The sequence below is a fragment of the Abramis brama genome, assembly GCF_963993115.1.
Source record: "Abramis brama genome assembly, chromosome: 17".
Taxonomy (NCBI): domain Eukaryota; kingdom Metazoa; phylum Chordata; class Actinopteri; order Cypriniformes; family Leuciscidae; genus Abramis; species Abramis brama.
The window spans coordinates 2,160,579-2,181,628 of NC_139979.1; the positions used below are offsets into that span (position 1 = coordinate 2,160,579).

General features: G+C 40.1%; 1 protein-coding gene across 1 annotated transcript in view; it reads right to left on the reverse strand.

Annotated features, from left to right (window-relative positions):
• znf385d (zinc finger protein 385D) overlaps positions 1-17,908 on the reverse strand; it is a 77,187-nt gene extending 59,279 nt beyond the window's left edge. The window contains exons 1-2 of the mRNA XM_084088954.1: positions 17,633-17,908; positions 6,237-6,379 (exon numbers count right to left, since the gene is read on the reverse strand). Of these exons, the coding sequence (XP_083945080.1) occupies positions 6,237-6,379; positions 17,633-17,657 (168 nt within the window). The 5' untranslated portion in view covers positions 17,658-17,908. The remainder of the gene's footprint in view (positions 1-6,236; positions 6,380-17,632) is intronic.
• Positions 17,909-21,050: the final 3,142 nt, after the last annotated feature.

The following is a 21,050-nucleotide window of genomic DNA, read 5'->3' on the forward strand; positions in this document are numbered from 1 at the left end:
ATCTGCATCTGCAAACGCACAAATTGTTGTAATCAAAATGCAGTATATTACGCTCAGCTGCACAGACGAACTGGCACGAAAATGTTGGAATAAAAAGCCGGGGTTATTATCAGTGCATTCCACAGGGAGAGGCCATTGGCGGATCACCAGGGAACAGCATCAGCGTGAGAGCGGGAACAGAGGGAGTGAGAGACCAGCAGCTGTGTGTGTGTGGGTGTGTGGGTGTGTGTGCGTGTGTGAGCGTGTGTTTGTGTGTGTGTGTGAGTGTGTGTGAGTGTGAGCGAGGTGGAACACGCTCTCACACACTCACACTTACACACACACCTTATTTATCCCTTGAGCTTATTAGCAATAGAGAGGGATTCCCAAACTTCCCAGCTGACACCTTTGACAAAAAATATTTTCTTGAATTATCCCGAGATTTTAAGTTACCTTTAAAATAATTGCAAAGCATATATATATATAGTGAAATTATTATTATTCCAATTTAAAATAATTGTTTTTCAGGATTTTTTGATGAATAGAAAGAAAAGAATGAATGACAAAGAAATCTTTTGTAACATTATAAATGTCTTTACTGTCACTTTTGATAAATTTAATGAATCCTTGCTGAATAAAGGTATATGTCTTCGAAAATCTTAATATTAATTTTAAAATTAATATTTGATAATTATTATTTTACATTACAAGTTAAAATACTAATATGTCTCAAATTCTCCACTTTCAAACGTTAAATCCTCAAGCTTTTATTTTGGCGGAATTATTATTATTATTATTTTTTTTAAAGTGTGTTTGATGATGCTTCTTGTTATAAATCTGTTAAAATGCTGAAAACATACAGTATGTCCAAAAACATGTTGGAAATTATACAAATGTGAAAAACGTGATCCTGGAGTCATTGCATATCCAAACGCACATTATAAGAGAGATTTGGGTAACACTTAATTTTACAGTGTCCTTGTTACATATGTTGGTTGGTTACATGTACTTACCGTAGTAATAACAGTAAATGATGCATAATTACATGCAACTAACCCTCAACCAAACCCTAATCCTACCCTAACCCTATAGTAAGCACATGTAGTTGCTTAATATTACTCAGTACTTAAATATATAATTACACTGTAACAATGACACCTTAAAATAAAGTGTAACCGAGATTTGATAATCACATTGTTTTGATTAATGGTGCAGTACTATTTATTTATGTAAATTTGACTTTTCTATGATTGAATGAACAATTAGCTTTTTATCAACTCGCGAACAGAGGAAAGCGGTGCGGACACACACTCATCCAGAGAGCAGCGCTGAGGCCCGTGTGTCACTCCAGCGTTTCACTCCGGAGCAATTTTCCACTGAGAAATCAATAGCGGAGTGCAGACTTCTCTACAGGGGAAATAGAGTTTGTATTGTTTCTCGCAGACAAATGCAGGCTTCAGGGAAGATAAATGGTATTTTCATGGGGCCTTAAAAGAAAACGCCATTCATTCGCTCTCGTCTCTCTTTTTTCCGGATCACATCCAGAGCGTGTCGTTCTTCACCTTTGAACAGAACGCCACGGATTGGCTTCTTCTGCTCAACGATTAATATTGCTGATATTATCTTCTGCCCTCATATGACCTCGACTATAAAAGCATAGCTTAACTTTTCTTCACTGGATCTGCATCAGATACACATAATCCGCCTGGATTCCACGTCCAAGAACGTTCCTTCCAAAAACTCCTGTCTGATGTATCATAACTTTTATATCAGACCAAGTAGCAGCGTTTTATATCGCAGAACAACCCAGAGAGTCATAACTATGTCTGAATGTATCACAAACCAGGCGCAACGCCACACACTTCCAGTGTCAACGGTGACTCTGTCTACAGTCAACGTGAAATACTTGAATTATTATTTATTTTAATTAATATATCAAGAATGTAGAATATATATATATATATATATACACACACACACATAAATACTGAATGTAGAATATATATATATATATATATATATATATATATATATATATGAAGAGTTCAGATGCAAAAGCCTCTAAGTGCCATCTGAAATTTTCTTCTAGAATGATCATTTTTATCAAGCTTGTATATTTAAGTTCAGTAATTTCACTTTAATGACAATTAATAGGTAATTTTCATTGCCATTAAAGTGAAATTACTGAACATAAACATACAAGCTTGATAAAAATGATCATTCTAGAAGAAAATTTCAGATGGCACTTAGAGGCTTTTGCATCTGAAGTCTTCACACACACACACACACACACACACACACACACATTCTATATACACACACATTATCTGGAAACAAACTCTACACATCATTCCAGGCCTGTAAACTTGCTGTTAACATATATTAGGGTTGGAAAATCCCTGCCATCATATTCTATAAGATTCCTTTGTGTTTACGATTTTTAACCAGTGAACGTTTAATGCGCCTCTGAGACCAAGCTATAGATCTGACCTCACTGTTTCCTGAGAACACACACACACACACACATGCACGCACACACACGCACGCACGCACTCACAGACGCACGCACATGCACACACTCACACTCACACATGCATTCACACACACACACACGCACATGCACTCACACACACTCACACACACGCACACGCACACACACTCTCCAACATATTCTCTATTTTCTCATTTTCTATATGATGTCCAACATCCTTTCTTTTATCCAGAAGGGCTTTGCTGATGTCATGCTATAAAACCACACTGAATCTAGACAGTGGCAATAACACAATACAAGAAGGTTTATTAATAATGAACATGGCTTACAAGCCGGCACTACGCTTTTTAGACAATACAGCTCAACGACGATAACACACAAACACAACACGCAATATAACAGTGAAATCTAAACGAAACCCCCCCTTAAACCCGTTACAGTACAGCTCTGATTCCACTCCGGCCACAATGCATGCTGGGTAACCAACAGCGCAAGAATATATTTTTTCTGGTGGGGATCAAATGTAGCCGTTCTGACAAATAAAAACTGCACTTCAATGAGCATTTGAAGCTGTCTGATTGATTTCTGCACTCCAGAAGAGCAAAATATTTGCTGTTGCATCAGTGCCACGTGCAAGAGTACCGACCGAGCAAAAAAAACCCTAAAGAATGGGAAATAAATGCATTTACAGCATGATCAAGCCAACATCAGAATTCAATATCAGTCTGCTTCGCCAACATAACGAGAGAGAGAGAGAGAGAGAGAGAGAGAGAGAGAGAGAGAGAGAGAGCGAGAGAGAGAGCGAGAGAGAGAGCGAGAGAGAGAGCGAGAGAGAGAGAGAGAAAGAGCGAGAGAGAGAGAGAGAGAGAGAGCGCGCGAGAGAGAGAGAGCGAGAAAGAGAGAGAGAGAGAGCGAGAGAGCGAGAGAGAGAGAGAGAGAGAGAGAGAGAGAGAGAGAGCGAGAGAGAGAGAGAGAGAGAGAGCGAGAGAGAGAGAGAGAGAGAGAGAGAGAGAGAGCGAGAGAGAGAGAGAGAGAGTGAGAGAGAGAGAGAGAGAGAGAGAGAGAGAGAGAGAGAGCGAGAGAGAGAGAGAGAGAGAGAGAGAGAGAGATTACTGTGAGTTAATCTAGTATCAGATTACTGGCCAATGCACAACTCATTATTGAAGGAAAAGTCTGTTAAATACAGATTAGAGATCCAGAGCAAATGTCAGCCTTGGCGACCATCGCTGCCTCTCTCTGAACCGCTATCAAGTGTGTGTGTGTGTGTGTGTGTGTGTGTATGACTAAACTCTTCTGTGATGCTCGATTGTGCCTCTCCGCTCCACATGCATCTGTTACCAGCATGTTTGAAAAATCCCACACTCCCGTTTCCAAACGCAGGTCCAGCCAGTTCAGTGTCTCTCCAGCCAAACCCCTCCCAGCGTCACGCCGTCTCAAGACAACAGCCTGTCTGTTGTGCTCTTACAGACTTCAGCACATGCACCAATGATCGGAGAGGTTCCCATCTGTCGGTGGCACCATGGGTGAGCGCTGATGACTGCTTTAGTGCCACGCCGGCATCTTGCACAAATTAATTTCTCATTTTTGCATAATACTGACAAAAAAAAAACCTCAAAGCAATGCAGAGAAATGTCATCCCAGATTTTCTCTTTCAAAAGCTCAAGAGAATTAATGGAAATCGTATGGTTCAAGTATCAACATCGTCTCAGATGTTTCTCCTTAAAATGATTTAATGAGAAATAAAAAGACACAAATGAGACATGCAGTTTATTAGTATTGGGAGAATTTGATCATCTCAGATGTTTCTTCTAAAAATCCATTTGAGATGTAAAAATAGACACAAATTAGTCATACAGCAAGAATGCTGATATCAGCTCCGATCATTTTGAGAATTTAATGAGAAGTATTTGAGATCGTATTAAGAATTTTCGGACAATTATTTGAGTTTATTTGCCACCCATTTGGTCTCATGGCAGAGTCTGAAACCTCTTCAGAAACTTGGGCCTTTTTCTCAGGAGAAACATCTGAGGAATAACCAAAGGTCTCCAAAACCTTCTCCATGTAAACTCACTGGCATCTATGAGAAACTTTGTGAGAAAGTCCTTTGTGACGTTTCTTAAATAAATAAAGACCATTTGTTTTCTCTTCTTCTTTTAGCAACAATTATTATTTGGAAGCCAGATATACATCTATCATCCAGCTGACTCAAATGACATGTTTATATGATCTTCCAAAGTTCACAAACCTAGCTTATAACAACAACTGGCTTTACATTTCCAGAACTACTCCACACTGAACAGTCCCAAAACTATTGAAGCTTGTTTCCGCCATTTATCTCAGAATTGCGCAATATAAAGTCTCACATGCGAGTTATGAAGTCAGAATTGTGTGATATAAAGTCGCAATTGTGTTATAAAGTCAGAATTGCGTGATATAAAGTCACAATTGTGTTATAAAGTCAGAATTGCGTGATATAAAGTCACAATTGTGTTATAAAGTCAGAATTGCGTGATATAAAGTCGAAATTGCGTGTAATAAGGTCAGAATTGTGAGATATAAGCTAATATAATATAATTGCGACTTTATATCTCACAATTTTGAGAAAAAAGATCTAAACTCGCACTTGCGAGAAAAAAAGTCAGAATTGCGAGTTTATTTCTCACAATTGTGAGTTTATATCTCGCAATTCTGAGTTTACAACACACAATTGCCACTTTATATAACGCAATTATGACTTTATAACATACAATTGGGAGATAAAGTCGCAATTACGTGTTATAAATTCACTATAGTGAGAAATAAACTCGCAATTGTGTGTTATAAAGTCAGAATTGAGAGATATAAACACATTGAGAGAGTTGAGAATTGAGAGATTTTCGCAATTTTTTAAACGCAGTTTTTCTTCCCTCAGAATTGGACTTTATACCTCACAATTCTGAGTTTATAACACACAATTGCCACTTTATATCACGCAGTTATGACTTTATAACTCGCAATTGTGAGATAAAAAGTCAGTCTTTTTTCCCTCAGACCTGGACTTTATAACTCGCAATTGCGACTTTATATTTCACAATTCTGAGAAATAAGATCTAAACTCGCACTTGCGAGAAAAAAAGTCAGAATTGCGAGTTTATTTCTCACAATTTTGAGTTTATATCTCGCAATTCTGAGTTTACAACACACAATTGCCACTTTATATAACGCAATTATGACTTTATAACATACAATTGGGAGATATAAAGTCGCAATTACGTGTTATAAACTCACTATAGTGAGACATAAACTTGCAATTGTGTGTTATAAAGTCAGAATTGAGAGATATAAACTCGCAATTTTTTAAACTTCGCAGTCTTTCTTCCCTCAGACCTGGACTTTATAACTCGCAATTGCGACTTTATGTCTCACAATTCTGAGAAATAAGATCTAAACTCGCACTTTCGAGAAAAAAAGTCAGAATTGCGAGTTTATATCTCGCAATTCTGAGTTTATAACACACAATTGGCACTTTATATCATGCAATTATGACTTTATAAACTTGCAATTGTGAGATAAAAAGTCTCAATAATCTTTCAAAATGTTTTTTTTTTTTTTCTGTGGCTGAAACAAGCTTCCATACAAAACACCAGCGAAATACCAGCACTCATGTGACAATTATCACAAGCAACACTCTCCTCAAACCACGACGGGTGTGTGTGTGTAACCACCGGCGCAAGAGTCGAGTGAACCTCATTAGCACCTCCAGACAGCGTGTGTTTGTGAGACTCACGGTGCTGAAGCTGGGAATGAGGCTGAGCGTGGATCCGCTGTCCAGAGGGAAGGGGAAGAAGTGCTTCATGCTCAGAGAGGCTGGCACCGTGGGCAGAGAAGCTCGAACCAGTGCTGGCACCAGTCTGCTCTGACACGCGTTACCTGAGGAGGAACAGAAGAGACAGGAGTCACCAAACACACTCGCTTATTATCAGATGATGCACGTGTGCAACCACTGGAGAGAGAGAGACATTTTAAATGTATTTGTTTCTTTTAGCCGTTTATTTTAGAAGTGCTGACATCCCTCACATGTGCATGCCAAATTACCCTTTCTCATCATAAGGCAGCTTGAGTTATTTAGTTATGAGCTCTACGGGAAGCCAAATGAACCACATGAACCGCGCAATGCAATCCGAAACTGTTGTGCAAGTAAATTGGCTATCTGCAGGAAAGACAGGTGCACATTCCTGGTGTTATTTTACTTAAATGTCTTCTTTTAAAATATAATATCATTTAATATGCTCTTCAACAACTTTCCTCTTTGGATGACGTCAATCCCTGTAAAGGTGCTCTAGGTAACTTTTTAACCTTAACTGAACAGCTTTGGAGTCAGTGGAATGGTTATATTACTTATTTCGAGTTGAATGGTGGTGGTTTCGCACCCCCTGGTGCCCGAGAGCGGAAAAAACTCACTTGCAACTTTGGGCCGGCGGGTCGGCGTCAGGAAGTATCGCGTGATATCAGGTCTCGCGATGTAACGAATTGCTTGACGGCACTGCACACGTACACGCCCCCATTCAAGCACCGGCTAGCTATAAGCAAAGGGCAACGATAGATTGAGTTATGGCTGAGGCTGTAAAAAAGATGCAGAAAGCTAGGAAATCTTTGTCGGAGGACCAATGAAAGAGGAAACGGGAGACTGACCGAGCAAGTCAGACTCGAGTAAATATCGGACCGGCTTTTTCAGAATGGGGAGAACTGAGAGAAACAGAAGCCTGCAAAACAGATGCTGATCCTGCTGTTGCACTTGTAAGTATCTTTGGAATAAACTGTGTTTAATATTTAAATTTCAAGTAATTGCGACCTCAGGATGTTTGCTATTGTCTGTAAAGGTTTTTATTATGATCGCTGTCTGTTACGGGCTTACTAGTACGCTAGATACTAGCATTGTTATGTTAGCATTGTTATGTTAGCATTGTCATTAGCAAACACGTTTGATTTCTGTAGTTGTTTGGCCGTTCCTCTGTCGGTTTTATTTGTGTAACTTACACTTTTATTTTATGTCACTAAGTCAACGCGTCTGATAATAGGCAATAAACATGTTGCACATATCATGATCGAGCTAGAAAAAACGTTCTGATGTTTTCTTAGACAAGCAAAGGTAAACCGTCATTCTACCAGATTAACTTATAGACCTTACTAATATAACTTTAGACAAATATTAGCCTCCGATATATATATATATATATTTATGCTCATGCCCATTCTCCCAAAAACAAACAAACACCAAAGCAGTAGTTCGCCTCGTTCATATCGTTTGTTCCCGGTAAAAATAATAGTATGCATCAGTTGGAAAGAAAATATTGCTTTACTTGCCTCGGTAGACCTAACTGGTTTTGAAATAGCCTGTTCCTCTGCTCAGCTGGGTTGCTTAGAGTGTTTGAAAGCATTTACTACCAGACACTAGGGGGAGCTACGTAGAGAAAAAACACTCAGACTTGCCTGGTGTCCCTTTAACTTTTCAACTTCTTCCCTGAAATACACTGAAATAAAACAATGACAACACTAGAATTCAATTACAAATAAAAATGGGGGAAAACTTGCCTACATTAAACATGGAAATGCAGCAAAAAAATCCTAAAACTAAACAATGAAAAAGTGAAAAGTAAAGAAAGGCAAAAAGACAATTATAATAACCCTGCCAAAGACTGAACTGTCCATTTTTGGCTATCCCTAAAGTTCGAGTGACTGACAAGAATGTTGTTCTGTTGATGCAGGAACACGGCCTAGTTGGCGAAATCACAGTGAGCACTGAATTCATGAGTTCAATTCAAGCATGAGAAGATGATTCAGAACATTTCTTTGCCACACGCAGTGAAATCTCCGCTGGGGATCTGGACACTACCGCCAATGACATCATGACTTTTTACCTGTTACTAAAACTATCTGCCATATTCACTCTCCCGGTGCTATAAATACCTGAGCAATATACTTGTCAAACTGAGACTGTTTATTGGCTGTTATCTGTATTAGCATTAGAGACAAACTATAGTCCAAGTGGGAAAGACAGAAACCAGTGGCGGAAAACAAAAGTAAATGGCTTGTTTTATTACAGTACGAGTGTTTGTGTGGGTGGCGCTGGAAAGGCAGACTTTTACAGCACATCCCATTAAAGCACCAGAAAAAGAACGGAGACAAAAGCCAGAGAAGAAAGACAAACAGACCCAAAGAGTTGCAGAAATGTGATGCCAAAGAAAAATGGACCACTCAAGAGTTTGACTTATGCTTTGTGTTTCTTTTAAGTATCACCTTTGTCTCAGAGGTTTCTCCTAAAAAAATCTTTATCTTTATCTTTATCTATTCTTGACATAGATAAAGATTCATGTGAATTGCAGCTCAGGTCATTTGGTCAAACAAGGAATGTCATGTCAAATGTCAAATAAGAACACATTTTTGAGATCTGTTGTGAAACTCTAGAGGAGTCAAAAGAGGTTTTTGTCTCAGGAGAAACATATGAAATGCAGGGGAATTAAGACAGTCTCCATTTTTTTATTGCTGTCTAAGAAAAACAACAGATAATGATATCTCATCTAAAATAAAATTCTGCTGAGCTTTACATTTTCTTGCATCTCTTCCGAAACTCTAGAAATTAGATTACCAAGGTCTTTTTTCTCAGGAGAAAGTTGGATACTTTAGATCAAGTCTCTATTTGATCTCTTGTCTGAGAAACTGTGATATTAAGATCTCCTTTGTGATTTTTCTAACTCATACATAGATTGAGCTGTTATCTGAAAAAAAAAAAAAAAAAAACTGGTTTTCTCTTCTTTTGATTGCATAGCTTGACATTTTCTCAGATATCTTCTGAAACTCAACTCAACTAACTCAATCTGCTTGCAACCACATCATTCTCTATAGGGCGCAGCTGATTGGTTCCTGCTGTATCAGTAGCCAATGAGCTCGCTGCTCAAATTTCAAATATTTGGTCAGCATTTGCTGTAGCAGTTGCAGTGTGCTTTCAGAAACCCTCCACTTCCCCAGCTCCACCTGTATAGATCTGCTGCGGGTAATTCATGTACGCTATATTGTACAGCAGCAGCATGTTGTGTATGTTATTGGCAGTAGAAAGTCCCGTACTTGATCTGCAGCAACAAAAACAGCAGCAATAGCCAACAGCAGTAGAAATAACAGCAGCAGCAATAACTAACAGTAGCAGCAATAATTAGCAGCAGCAACAATAACAGCAGCAGAAGCAATAACATCATCAGCAGCAATAATTAGCACCAGAAGCAGCAATAATAGCAGCAGCAATAGCAGCAGCAGCAATACTTACAGCAGCAGAAATAACTGATAGCAGCAGCAGCAATAATAGCAGCAGCAGCAGCAGAAATAATTGGCAGCAGCAGAAATAACTGATAGCAGCAGCAATAATAGCAGCAGCAGCAGAAATAACTGATAGCAGCAGCAAAAACTGACAGCAGCAGCAATAATTAGCACCAGAAGCAGCCGCGTCGGATTTTTTTTTCTTTCTCATACACGTATTATCATGACCAGCAGACGGGAATTCAAATCAACCTTTAATGTTCACGCCTTTTAACAATACAAACAATACAAACAACTGAAACAATAAACTTTAAATATATAAATAGGCTGTAGTAGCGACGGTGAATTCACCTGCAGCAAGTTTACTTTTCAACAACTCCATCTTCTTCTCTCCAGGCTAAAGGCGTGCACACAGCGGCGTCAGGTCTACCCCCGCCCCTCTCCATGATGCACGTTGCACGCAGCAGCCAGACTTTCTTTACGGTGAACAGCAGCGATGATTAATACATTTTTTTTTTTTTTTTTTTTTTACTGAGCGGAAAAGATTAAGCCCGAGGTCCAACCCGACCCGAGTCATTTGATTATATTTTCGACCCGAACTCGCGGGTCCCGTCGGGTTTGTCGGGCTGACCCGACCCGTTGAGAACTCTAGCTGATAGCAGCAATAACTGATAGCAGCAGCATCAATAACCAACAGCAGCAGCGTAGCAGATCTATTCCGCCAAGACCAAACATATCAACATTGTCATACCCATTATCATGCCAAACACTCGAGAGTTGTCATGACAGAACTAAGGTCTTTTCTCAGGAGAAATTGGGAGACTTCTCCATTTGATCTTATTATTGTCTAGCAGAAACAACTACGACAGAAAAGTCGCAAAGTTGATATCACAGAGTTACATGTGCTGTTGAATCTCAAATAACCAATCTCATCTGTGTTTTTTCTTTCCTGTGGGAGCTTTAAAATCTCAGCACCAGCTTGACATGGATTACGAAACAAAATGTTACTAATTCCTCTAGTCCTTCTGGCCTCTAGGGATGAGAAATAATAAAACGAGAAAAAAAAAAAAAAAAAAACTAAATAGTTGCGCCACATGCCTTTGTCGAGGAAGAAGGAAGACGTGCTTGCACTTGCACAAAGCATGTCAATCTCAGACCTCCGTGTCGGCGACTGGACTCTGACATGTCAAACGACATCAGGCTTAAGGAATGCTGTCACGAAGCCACACACAGAACAAGAAAACAGAATGAAATATGCAAGTAAAAGCATGGCTTGAGTGACAGCAGCAACTGTGACCGAGCGCCATGAGGGCGTTTTTAGAGCGAAACATCTGGGTTTTATCTCCTCGGGGCTTTGAAAAGCTTTACGAGGTCTGATTATTGTGTGAGCACGATGCAAAAACATTCAAAAAGCCTCTTTCTGGAAAAAGGCAAACAAGCAAAACATCAATGCTGGCAGCATATCACTTGGGTTTAAGGGAACACGACTTATTAAGTTGATGAGAACATTTTGATTGTTACGAGGATTTTTTGACACTGTGCCTGCAGCGTGAGCGAGTCTTTTACGGCTCTGTTTTCCGTTTCAAAGAACAGTAATGTGGAAAATGTCCAATCTTCTCTGCCCTGCAGTCAGTCAGTCTTTGCGCTGCTTTTAGTGAGTTATATTTTCAGCACCTTCTCTTCATGGAGACCACCTCGCTCTCAGCGCTGAAACATCCTCACAGGCTTCTACAGAATGGGGTCAAGGGTTCAGTGGTTAGTATGGTTTGCTTAGCCTCACGTTCCCCACTTATGCATTGCACATTACCCACAATGCTGCACTTCTCTCCTCGCCACTAGCAGACCGCTAGTGTTGATTTTCTCTCATTATCTGTCTGCATATGAATCCCTGAACTTAAAGTCCCCCCTGTAGTGAAAATCCAGCTTTTAATATTGTTTATGTGTCTATGTGGTGTTTTTAATACGCTTTAAGACAAACCATGTGTAAATTCATAAGTCGACACCATTGCTGAGTATTTTCTCCTTAAAACTGCAGTGAACCAAAGACAGTCTCAAAAACACGCTTTGAAATCGCTGGTGTTTCTGACGTCACAAACTACCTTGTAACCAATCAGTCAACCAGTGGATCTCTGAGCTGAGTGAGTGAGTGGAGGCGGGGCTCATTTGCATATTCATAGAAGCACGTATACTAAATGAGGCAAGGGTGTCGAGTTACATTCAAGATATTTTAAGGCATGAAGAATTGTTTTCAAGGAAAAAAATGTTTAAACGTCATTTTGGTGATCAAAGATAAGTTTTAAGGGATAAAATTATTGACTACAGGGGGACTTTAAAAACCATCATAAATAAACTCTTAATGTGCCAGCTTACTATGATTATTGCAGTAATCTGCAGTCAGCACAAAAAGACGGCATTCGAGGTGTTTTTCAGCCTTGTGAGTTAATTTAGTGTGTCGATAGCTTTTTTTGAATGTATGCAAGCCACAGCATTTCAGACAGTTTTGAGAAGTGATTGCAGCCAATTATCTGAAAGAATTATTCAGTCACATGACTTAAAGGGATAGTTCACCCAAAAAATGAAAATTCGGCCATTAATTACTCACCCTCATATCGTTCCAAACCCGTAAGACTTTCGTTCATCTTCGGAAAACAAATGAAGATATATTTTTGATGAAATCTGAAAGCCCTTTCTGTCCCTCCATTGACAGTCTACGCAACTACCACTTTCAAGCTCCAGAAAGGTAGTAAAGACATCATTAAACGTGACTCCAGTGGTTTAACCTCAATGTTATGAAGCGATGTGAGTGCTTTGTTTGTGCAACGACATGAGGGTGAGTAATTAATGACAGAATCTTCATTTTGGGATGAACTATCCCTTTAAGGCAAAGTTGCATGACTTTTTTGATGTGCATCTAGGAATTTATTTGGTAAATGTATTTACATCGTAGTTTATGCTTCTTACAGAATTAAAAGGTTTCCACCTCAACTGGTCATATACTTTTTTCAAAATTTCAAAGTGTTCAATGTGCATAAAAACGCTGAATGAAAACTCGGCTAATGTAAAAATAGCTATTTCACATGTCAAACTTCAATGAAAAGCCGACATGTATTAGTTGGATTGCATTACAGTATATGCATATGTGCAATATATAGAGTGAGATTATAAAATGCGAGTTACATCTGGAGAGGATGCAAAAGAAAACCCAACAAATTTGGTAAGAAAAAGACCAAAAAAGAGTTTTAAAACCCTGAATCCAAGCATGAACTTTTACCACACCTGCTTCAGTTCTCACCCACCGGCTCTGTGAAATACTGCTAAAACACACACAGCGACCCACTGCTGCAACGATTGCAGTAATGAAACAGGGGAGAGAAGTGTGTGTGTGTGTGTGTATAACCGCCTGTAGAACCGTCTCCATATCTCTGTTCAGATGTGCCCATCATCTTAAAACAGCGTTCGCTGCTCGGAGCGGTGCTGACTGAGAGAAAAAATGATGTCTAGAGGACAAATATGGCCCGTAAATAATTAATCACATCCGCTCTCTGTCACTCCTAGGATTCTCCTAGACTTGATCCGGCTTGCTTTATCTCCATGTCCCTTGATATAAAAAACACACATACTTGCCCTCGAAACACACACTGCATGAAGCAGAGAGCCCTCTCCTGATGGACTGTCATTCAAAACCGTACAATATAAAGAAGTCTAAATCAATACAACATTTCTTTTCCTTCAGTTTGAAAACAAGCATTATTTATTTATTGCATTATTTACAGCAATGCACTTACAAAGGAAGGCTCTTAGGAATTGCAACAAGATAAGCGTTAAAATATTGTTTCAAAAGTATAGCTCCAAGACTAACCTAATAATACGTGACTAACACCTCTAAAAGCCCGTTCACACCAAAGACAATGACCGTAACGATAAAGACAATCGTATAAAAGATGAGCAGAGAGGGAGATGAGTCCACACCACAACTATAACGATAATGGCACAGAAAAACAATATCATTGGAATGACTTACAGAACTGATGAACGATAAAAACATTGACAGCCAATAAGAATCCACCCGAACAAGCAGAGTTTTATCGTTCGTTGGTGTGGACGCTAAAATAGTTATGGGTATCTTTATAGTTATTGTTCTTGGTGTGAACGGGCCTTAAAGGGATATTTCACCCAAAAATGAAAATGCTGTCATCATTTACTTTTCCTCATGTTGTTCCAAACCTGTATGACTTTCTTTCTTCTGCTGAACACAAAAGAAGATATTTTAAAGAAGGTTGGTAATTAAACATTTGCTGGTCCCCATTGACTTCCATAGTTTTTTTTTTTCTACTATGGAAGTCAGTGGGGTCCATCAGACCATTGGTTACTGACTTTCTTCAAAATATCTTCTTTTGTGTTCAGCAGAAGAAAGAAAGTCATACAGGTTTGGAACAACATGAGGGTGAATAAATTATGACAGCATTTTCATTTTTGGGTGAACTATCCCTTTAAGGCCAATCTTTTCTGAGCAAAGTTATACAATATTTCAACTACTGTTATGAACATGCTGGTAACCCGAGTTTTTTGCACAATACACACAAGAATACCAGAGAGAGACCATTTACCAAGTGATCAAGGTTTCTGGTTAGCATACTTAGTTTGCCCCTGCTGGTAGATTTATAACTACACCATTATGTTGCTAATAAAAATCTAGACAGCCAGTGAAAAATAGCGGTGCATTTCAAATAAATAAATAAATAATCTAAATAAATATTATTAATAATAAATATGCAAGCTTTTTTAAATTCCACCTTTTGTCAATTTTAGTTTTTAAGCTCTCAAAATTAAAATAGCAGCACACTAATAACTGATTAAAATCATAACAAAACTGATCTACCTGATATTTAATTACAGCACATCTTTCTGGATTCTGCTTCAGGTGTTATAGACCCCTTTATTGTTCCAGCCATGGGAATATTGAGAATGCATAAACAGACATTCATCTAGACAAGTAATCCCACTGCTAAACGGATGATTGAGACAACTAAACTGCTCAAATAATATCAACACACAAACAAGATCCACGCTTTGAATCCCACTGGAATGCCTCACATCCAAGACTTCCACTGTAAATTTTGTTTGTTTTGACAAACTGAGGGATGAGTCAATATTTTATAACACAGATGTTGTTTTGCACATTCCATTAAGAGCCAGTTGTGGTATTGTGCACCGGGTTGAGTATGACTGATAATTTATGCTGAAGATTAAAAAATGATGATTTCAAGTTTACAATAAAAAAAAAATAAACACACACACGTATGCAACTTATGTTGCATGCAAAACTGATTGGGTTTTAAACTGTAGTAAAACCCAACAAGCAGTGGTCATGAAACACTAGCCATGTGTTCTGCAATCTGAGGTTATAAACCAAACAAATTAAATATCTGGGGTTAACCACACTGCAGTCTCTGCTGTCATCACCCTCGTCCTAACAAGATCTACATGCTCTAACGCCAGGACCGCCTCTTGTGCCTTAAAATGCTGCCATGGAGGAACCAAACACCGGACACGATAGTTGAGGATGTCTACTGCATCGAAGCTGCACATCAGGGACCGGTGTTGTGCCAAATTATTACCCCCTAGTATTGGTAGGTTTAGGATTAGTTGTGGGGGAGGGGTTAGGATTAGGGGTGGGGTTAGGATTAGGCAATCAGGTACTGACTTCAACGAGGGGGGTAATAATTTGGAAGGGAGTCGAAATTCGGCACAACACCGGAAACGTCAAGTTGCCTTTGATTTCAGTCAGAAGTTATTTAAACACACAACAAATAAATAAATAAAGAATAGTTGCTGTGCAATCTAGAACATAAACTATCTATAATCAGGGTCTCGCTGTCAAAAGGAGCATCAGGAACGTCCAGTGCAGACGGATTTGTTGATTATAACGGGAGTGATTTACTCGGGGAGTGTGTGTGTGTTATCACGCATCACAGCACGTCACCTGCGTCTACTGAAGACATGGGCTGTGTCCGAAATGCCCCCTATACTCGTAAATAGGGTATATTTGAGGGGACAGCCATTTGTAGTGGTGTCCGAAACCATAGTGGATGTTATCGTGTGCAATCATTCAGTTCCACAAAGAGTGTACAACTGATGTACGCTCAATAGCTATAGAATACCCATAATGCACTGTGAGAGTCGTGTCGAATGAATTCCCACTTCTCGCCAGAAGATGGCGCTCGCAACTGAATCATCCATCCATCCATCCATTTGTAAAACCACCGGTCCAATGTGGGTACAGCGTAATATCATACAGGAAAACATTTCTTTTTAATTGATTCTTAATTTGTTTGATTAAGGTTTATACATGCTAGTTTTTCAGAGCTCAAGATAAATCTTTTCTCATTACTACTAGAAACGCTAGTTTGCTAAGGATCAAATGATTATTATTTAACAGAAAGAACAAACTATGCAAAAGCGGCAGACCTTCCGGCTGGATTTAAATATACAAATGCTTCAGAGTCTATAATTGGATCATTATTGCAGTGATTATTATGTTTCTTGCATGTTATATGTTTGGCAACAGTTGCACCATTTGATGGAAATAATCACAACATTTTTTGACATCAAGAGGTGCATCAATTTTTGGTCTAGATCTTGTATTGCCAATGCAAGAGTCCAGCACTGTGTAAAGTCTCCTCCAGCACATCCCAAACACTTCCAATGAATTTAAGCTCTGGATTCATGTGTGAAAATTATTCTTCATTCTTTCACAATCTGAGCCTGATTTTGACATCGTCATCCTGGATTATGACCATGATGTTTCTTCCTACATGGTTGTTTAAGAAATGAAAAGCTACACACTCCATCAGTTAGGGTTAGAAGAACTGCTGCCAAACATGATAGAAACATAATAATCACTGCACTCAGTCTTTATTCACCCTTTTCTCATGGTTTCTCAATAGAATTAATAAAAGTATAGAATAGAATAATTCTAATAGGGGCTCATTGTAACGCTCATTGTAACTGGGATTTAAACCCGGCTAGTGTCTTTTTCTGGTTAGATCAGCATTAAAGAATTATCTCAACTGTTAAATAACAGATATAAGATTAAAATAATATCAGATTTGAAATTAACTTTAGCTATGGTTAAATGATATCTTCCAAATATATATTTTTTCATTTTGGCACAATTTTTTCTCTATATGGTGTTGATATGAACTAGTAAATACACTAAGTTTCGTCATGCTGGCATGTGTGGAAAGTTGTGTTAAAACTAGCCCTGTGTTAGTTTGTGCCCCGCTCACCCCATTTTTCTTGTTAAAATAATCATGCATTATTTTTTAAATATAAACGAAGACTTAGATTTTTGTTTAAAAAAAAACTAAAATCAGTCATACAGGACTGCAAAAAAGTTTAGAAGTGATAAAAATGATAAAACATCTAAAAGCATCAAAAAAAAAAAAAGAAAAAAAAAAAGACACCTTGCCTTTTACATTCATATAAATGTAAAACTAATGTCTTTGAAAGTTAACACCCACACTGTTAAACGATCCCAATGACATTTCTAAAAATGTAATATAAAAAAATACACACACATTTTAAAGCCCCTAAAAGCAGATTGTCTCTCCTGTGGTGAGATCTGATCCCGTTCCTCCGCACACTTGGAAAGGAATAATCCTTTCAGCTGGAAGATCCAGACAACACGCTGAGACAGAGCGGCAGGTTTTGCAGAAACGCGTGATTTCACGCTGTTTGCTAAACTCCACTGCAACAATCAGGTGTGTGTGGTGAGGCTGCGCTCCTCTGATGTCCCCGTGAGAAACCCCTCGCTGGGAGACCAGACGGGGAGTCTATAAAATAAACCCGCAGACTTATAGTAACCAGACTTACCAATAAACATGCTCTCCATGGTCATCACGCGCACAGATCCGCGGCGTCCCCGCGCACCGCTGTCCTCAACAGTGAATCCATGATTTCATCTGTGCATGTGGGGAACTGCGACCACGAGGGTCTGTCTCTCTCTGTGAACTGAGATCTTCAGAGAAACTCCTCAGCTGTGTCTCAGAGCGAGCTGATCCTCTCCAGATGTAATCTGACTCCTGGAGAACGAGCCGATATCAGCGTCTCTAGCGGGAGTCAAGCCGCGGCTGCTCATTTGTTCTGTCTGAGTGTTCCTCGGGCACTTCTCTCTCTCTCTCTCTCTCTCTCTCTCTCTTCAGTTATCTGGTGACGTCCTCAAATGGGATTCATGAAGTAAACAAGATTTTCATTTCTAGCATAGTGTGTTAATTTATCTAAGAGTGTTTGACAGGGTGCTTTAACTGGTTTAGGGTTTTCGATGTGGTGTTGCTAGATGGCTATTAGGATGTTCTATTACTAGTGTATTTTGCAAGGTTGTTGCTAGGGTGCTCTGGGCTGTTGCTATGGTGTTGTGGGTAGTTGCAGCAGTTGCTTACTGGCAAAAAATGAACTCTCTCATGTCTCTGTGATCTTCTGCTCTTTAAATGTCTCGGTCACTACAATGCAAGCCTCTTTTTGCTGGTTATCATTTGCTAGGGGAACAACAGCCTAAACTAAAAGTAAAGTAACAAATAAGTAAAAAATATGATGCGTGCGTAACAAATGTGCGGCAAGTGTTATGTTGCTATGTTTAATACTTACAGTTAGGAGTTGGTTCATATTTTCTTTTATAGTTGTATGTATGTAAAATACTGCAGGTGGAAAGTTTGGGGCGTGGCTACTGTAGCAGGTGGAGAGTTTGGGGCGTGGCTACTGTAGCAGGTGGAGAGTTTGGGGCGTGGCTACTGTAGCAGGCAGAGAGTTTGGGGCGTGGCTACTGTAGCAGGCAGAGAGTTTGGGGCGTGGCTACTGTAACAGTGGGAGAGTTTGGGGAGTGGCTAATGTAGCAGACGGAGAGTTTGGGGAGTGGCTACTGCAGCAGGTGGAGAGTTTGGGGCGTGGCTACTGTAGCAGGCAGAGAGTTTGGGGCGTGGCTACTGTAGCAGGCGGTGCGTTTGGGGCGTGGCTACTGTAACAGGCGGAGAGTTTGGGGAGTGGCTACTGTAGCAGGCAGAGAGTTTGGGGCGTGGCTACTGTAGCAGGCAGAGAGTTTGGGGCGTGGCTACTGTAGCAGGCAGAGAGTTTGGGGAGTGGCTACTGTAGCAGGCGGAGAGTTTGGGGCGTGGCTACTGTAGCAGGCGGAGAGTTTGGGGCGTGGCTACTGTAGCAGGCGGAGAGTTTGGGGCGTGGCTACTGTAACAGGTGGAGAGTCTGGGGCGTGGCTACTGTAACAGGTGGAGAGTCTGGGGCGTGGCTACTGTAACAGGTGGAGAGTCTGGGGAGTGGCTACTGTAGCAGGCGGAGAGTTTAGGGAGTGGCTACTGCAGCAGGTGGAGAGTTTGGGGAGTGGCTACTGCAGCAGGTGGAGAGTTTGGGGCGTGGCTACTGTAGCAGGCAGAGAGTTTGGGGAGTGGCTACTGCAGCAGGTGGAGAGTTTGGGGAGTGGCTAATGTAGCAGACGGAGAGTTTAGGGAGTGGCTACTGCAGCAGGTGGAGAGTTTGGGGAGTGGCTACTGCAGCAGGTGGAGAGTTTGGGGCGTGGCTACTGTAGCAGGCAGAGAGTTTGGGGCGTGGCTACTGTAGCAGGCGGTGAGTTTGGGGCGTGGCTACTGTAACAGGTGGAGAGTCTGGGGAGTGGCTACTGTAGCAGGCGGAGAGTTTGGGGAGAAAACACATTAAAGCAAACGGCATTGAGATGAAACGCAATACTACAATACATCATCATGTACCTGTTCAGAAAGACAAATGTACCAGTTTATAATGTTTACATTGATGTGTCCAGTGTAAACAGCCTCAAAGAGTTGTGGCATGTCATGTCAAAAAATGTGTTTATTATAAGTGAGATGCTAGGGCTTGCGCTCGCTCTAGACAGAGTGTTAGCCGACTCAATTGCTTACTCATCACACATAGCAACACAGCTAAAAGTACCTTTTATTGAAAGTAACCTACTTCTACCTGTTGATACATGCCTTCACAAGCACCCGTAAGAACTGTGATTGTGATGTTTGAGTTGGGGAGGCGTGACCCGCGAAAGGGGCGTTTGCAAGATATGCTTTATTTTTGTAATTCCACTAGGTGCCACTAGTGTCACAGAAACTACATACTTCACTTTTAAGTATTAGAAATTAATAATAGTGATGCTGTCCTTAAACACGTTTAAATACGAACTAGCTTGTCTATGGTAGTACATTTAAATGAACAGGTACGCACGTGTAAGTGTGTCTTTAGCCCTATTCGGACGGGACTAGTGTAACATGGAGAGGTGGGGTAAAGTAATAATTACCAGAGCTTCTCTGTGATTTTAGTCCCGTCTGAATGTGCATCTCAGTAATCATTACGGACAATGTCAGGAAAGTTTACGGCGACTTTTACCTTCAGTAAAAAGATCCAGAAAAATGACCTCAGGTAACACTAATCCCGTGCAAATAGACCCCCTGTAAATATGTACATAAATATTTCATAATTTCCTGTTTAAAAGTAGTTGTCCGCGTTTCTTCAAGTATGGAGACGCTTGAAAAAGCATCAGTTGTGTTCTAGTCGCTGGGACGAGTCTGTGGCAAAACTCAAGTGTTTCACACACACCATTCAGATCAGAGAGAAGATGGAAAGCACTTGTTAGAGGCACGAAACATCTTTTAGCGTTAGGTAAGTGCCTTTTACCAACACAATCCAAACTGAAGTTAATAAATACATCAACCGGACATAACTGTTTTATATATATAAATATAGGTTGTTTGCGCACGTGATATCAGGAAGCAACGTATACATGACGAGCAAATCGAGTTACTCTCCCACTTCTGCTAGTTTTACTGAGATTTCTTATCCCGGGCGAATTGGCCATTACTATTACAGACGTCCTGTGGTAAAATTACATTATCCATCTACCCTTGTAAAGTTAATCCCGTCCGAATAGGCCTTTTGTGAGACCATAGGAGAATATGTCATCCCGGACACAAAAACACACGTACACTTGACCTTGATTCCCCTCTTGGCTCTCTCTCAGATCTTTCCTTGATTGGTTCACTGTAATTCTATCTGAAGGTCAGGAGGAATTGACCGTTCGAAAGCCTCCCACACTTACTGCCTACAAATCAGAGGCTTTGCTTGCAAACAGCAAAACAAACATGCATGCAGAGAAAAACAGATCCCAACGCACTCTCGTCCACTCATAGAGTTCAAGAGAGAGGAAAAACAAAACTCATTTCCTCTACGGGTTGTACAATACGCTCGCCTGTGCTATAAGAGACGG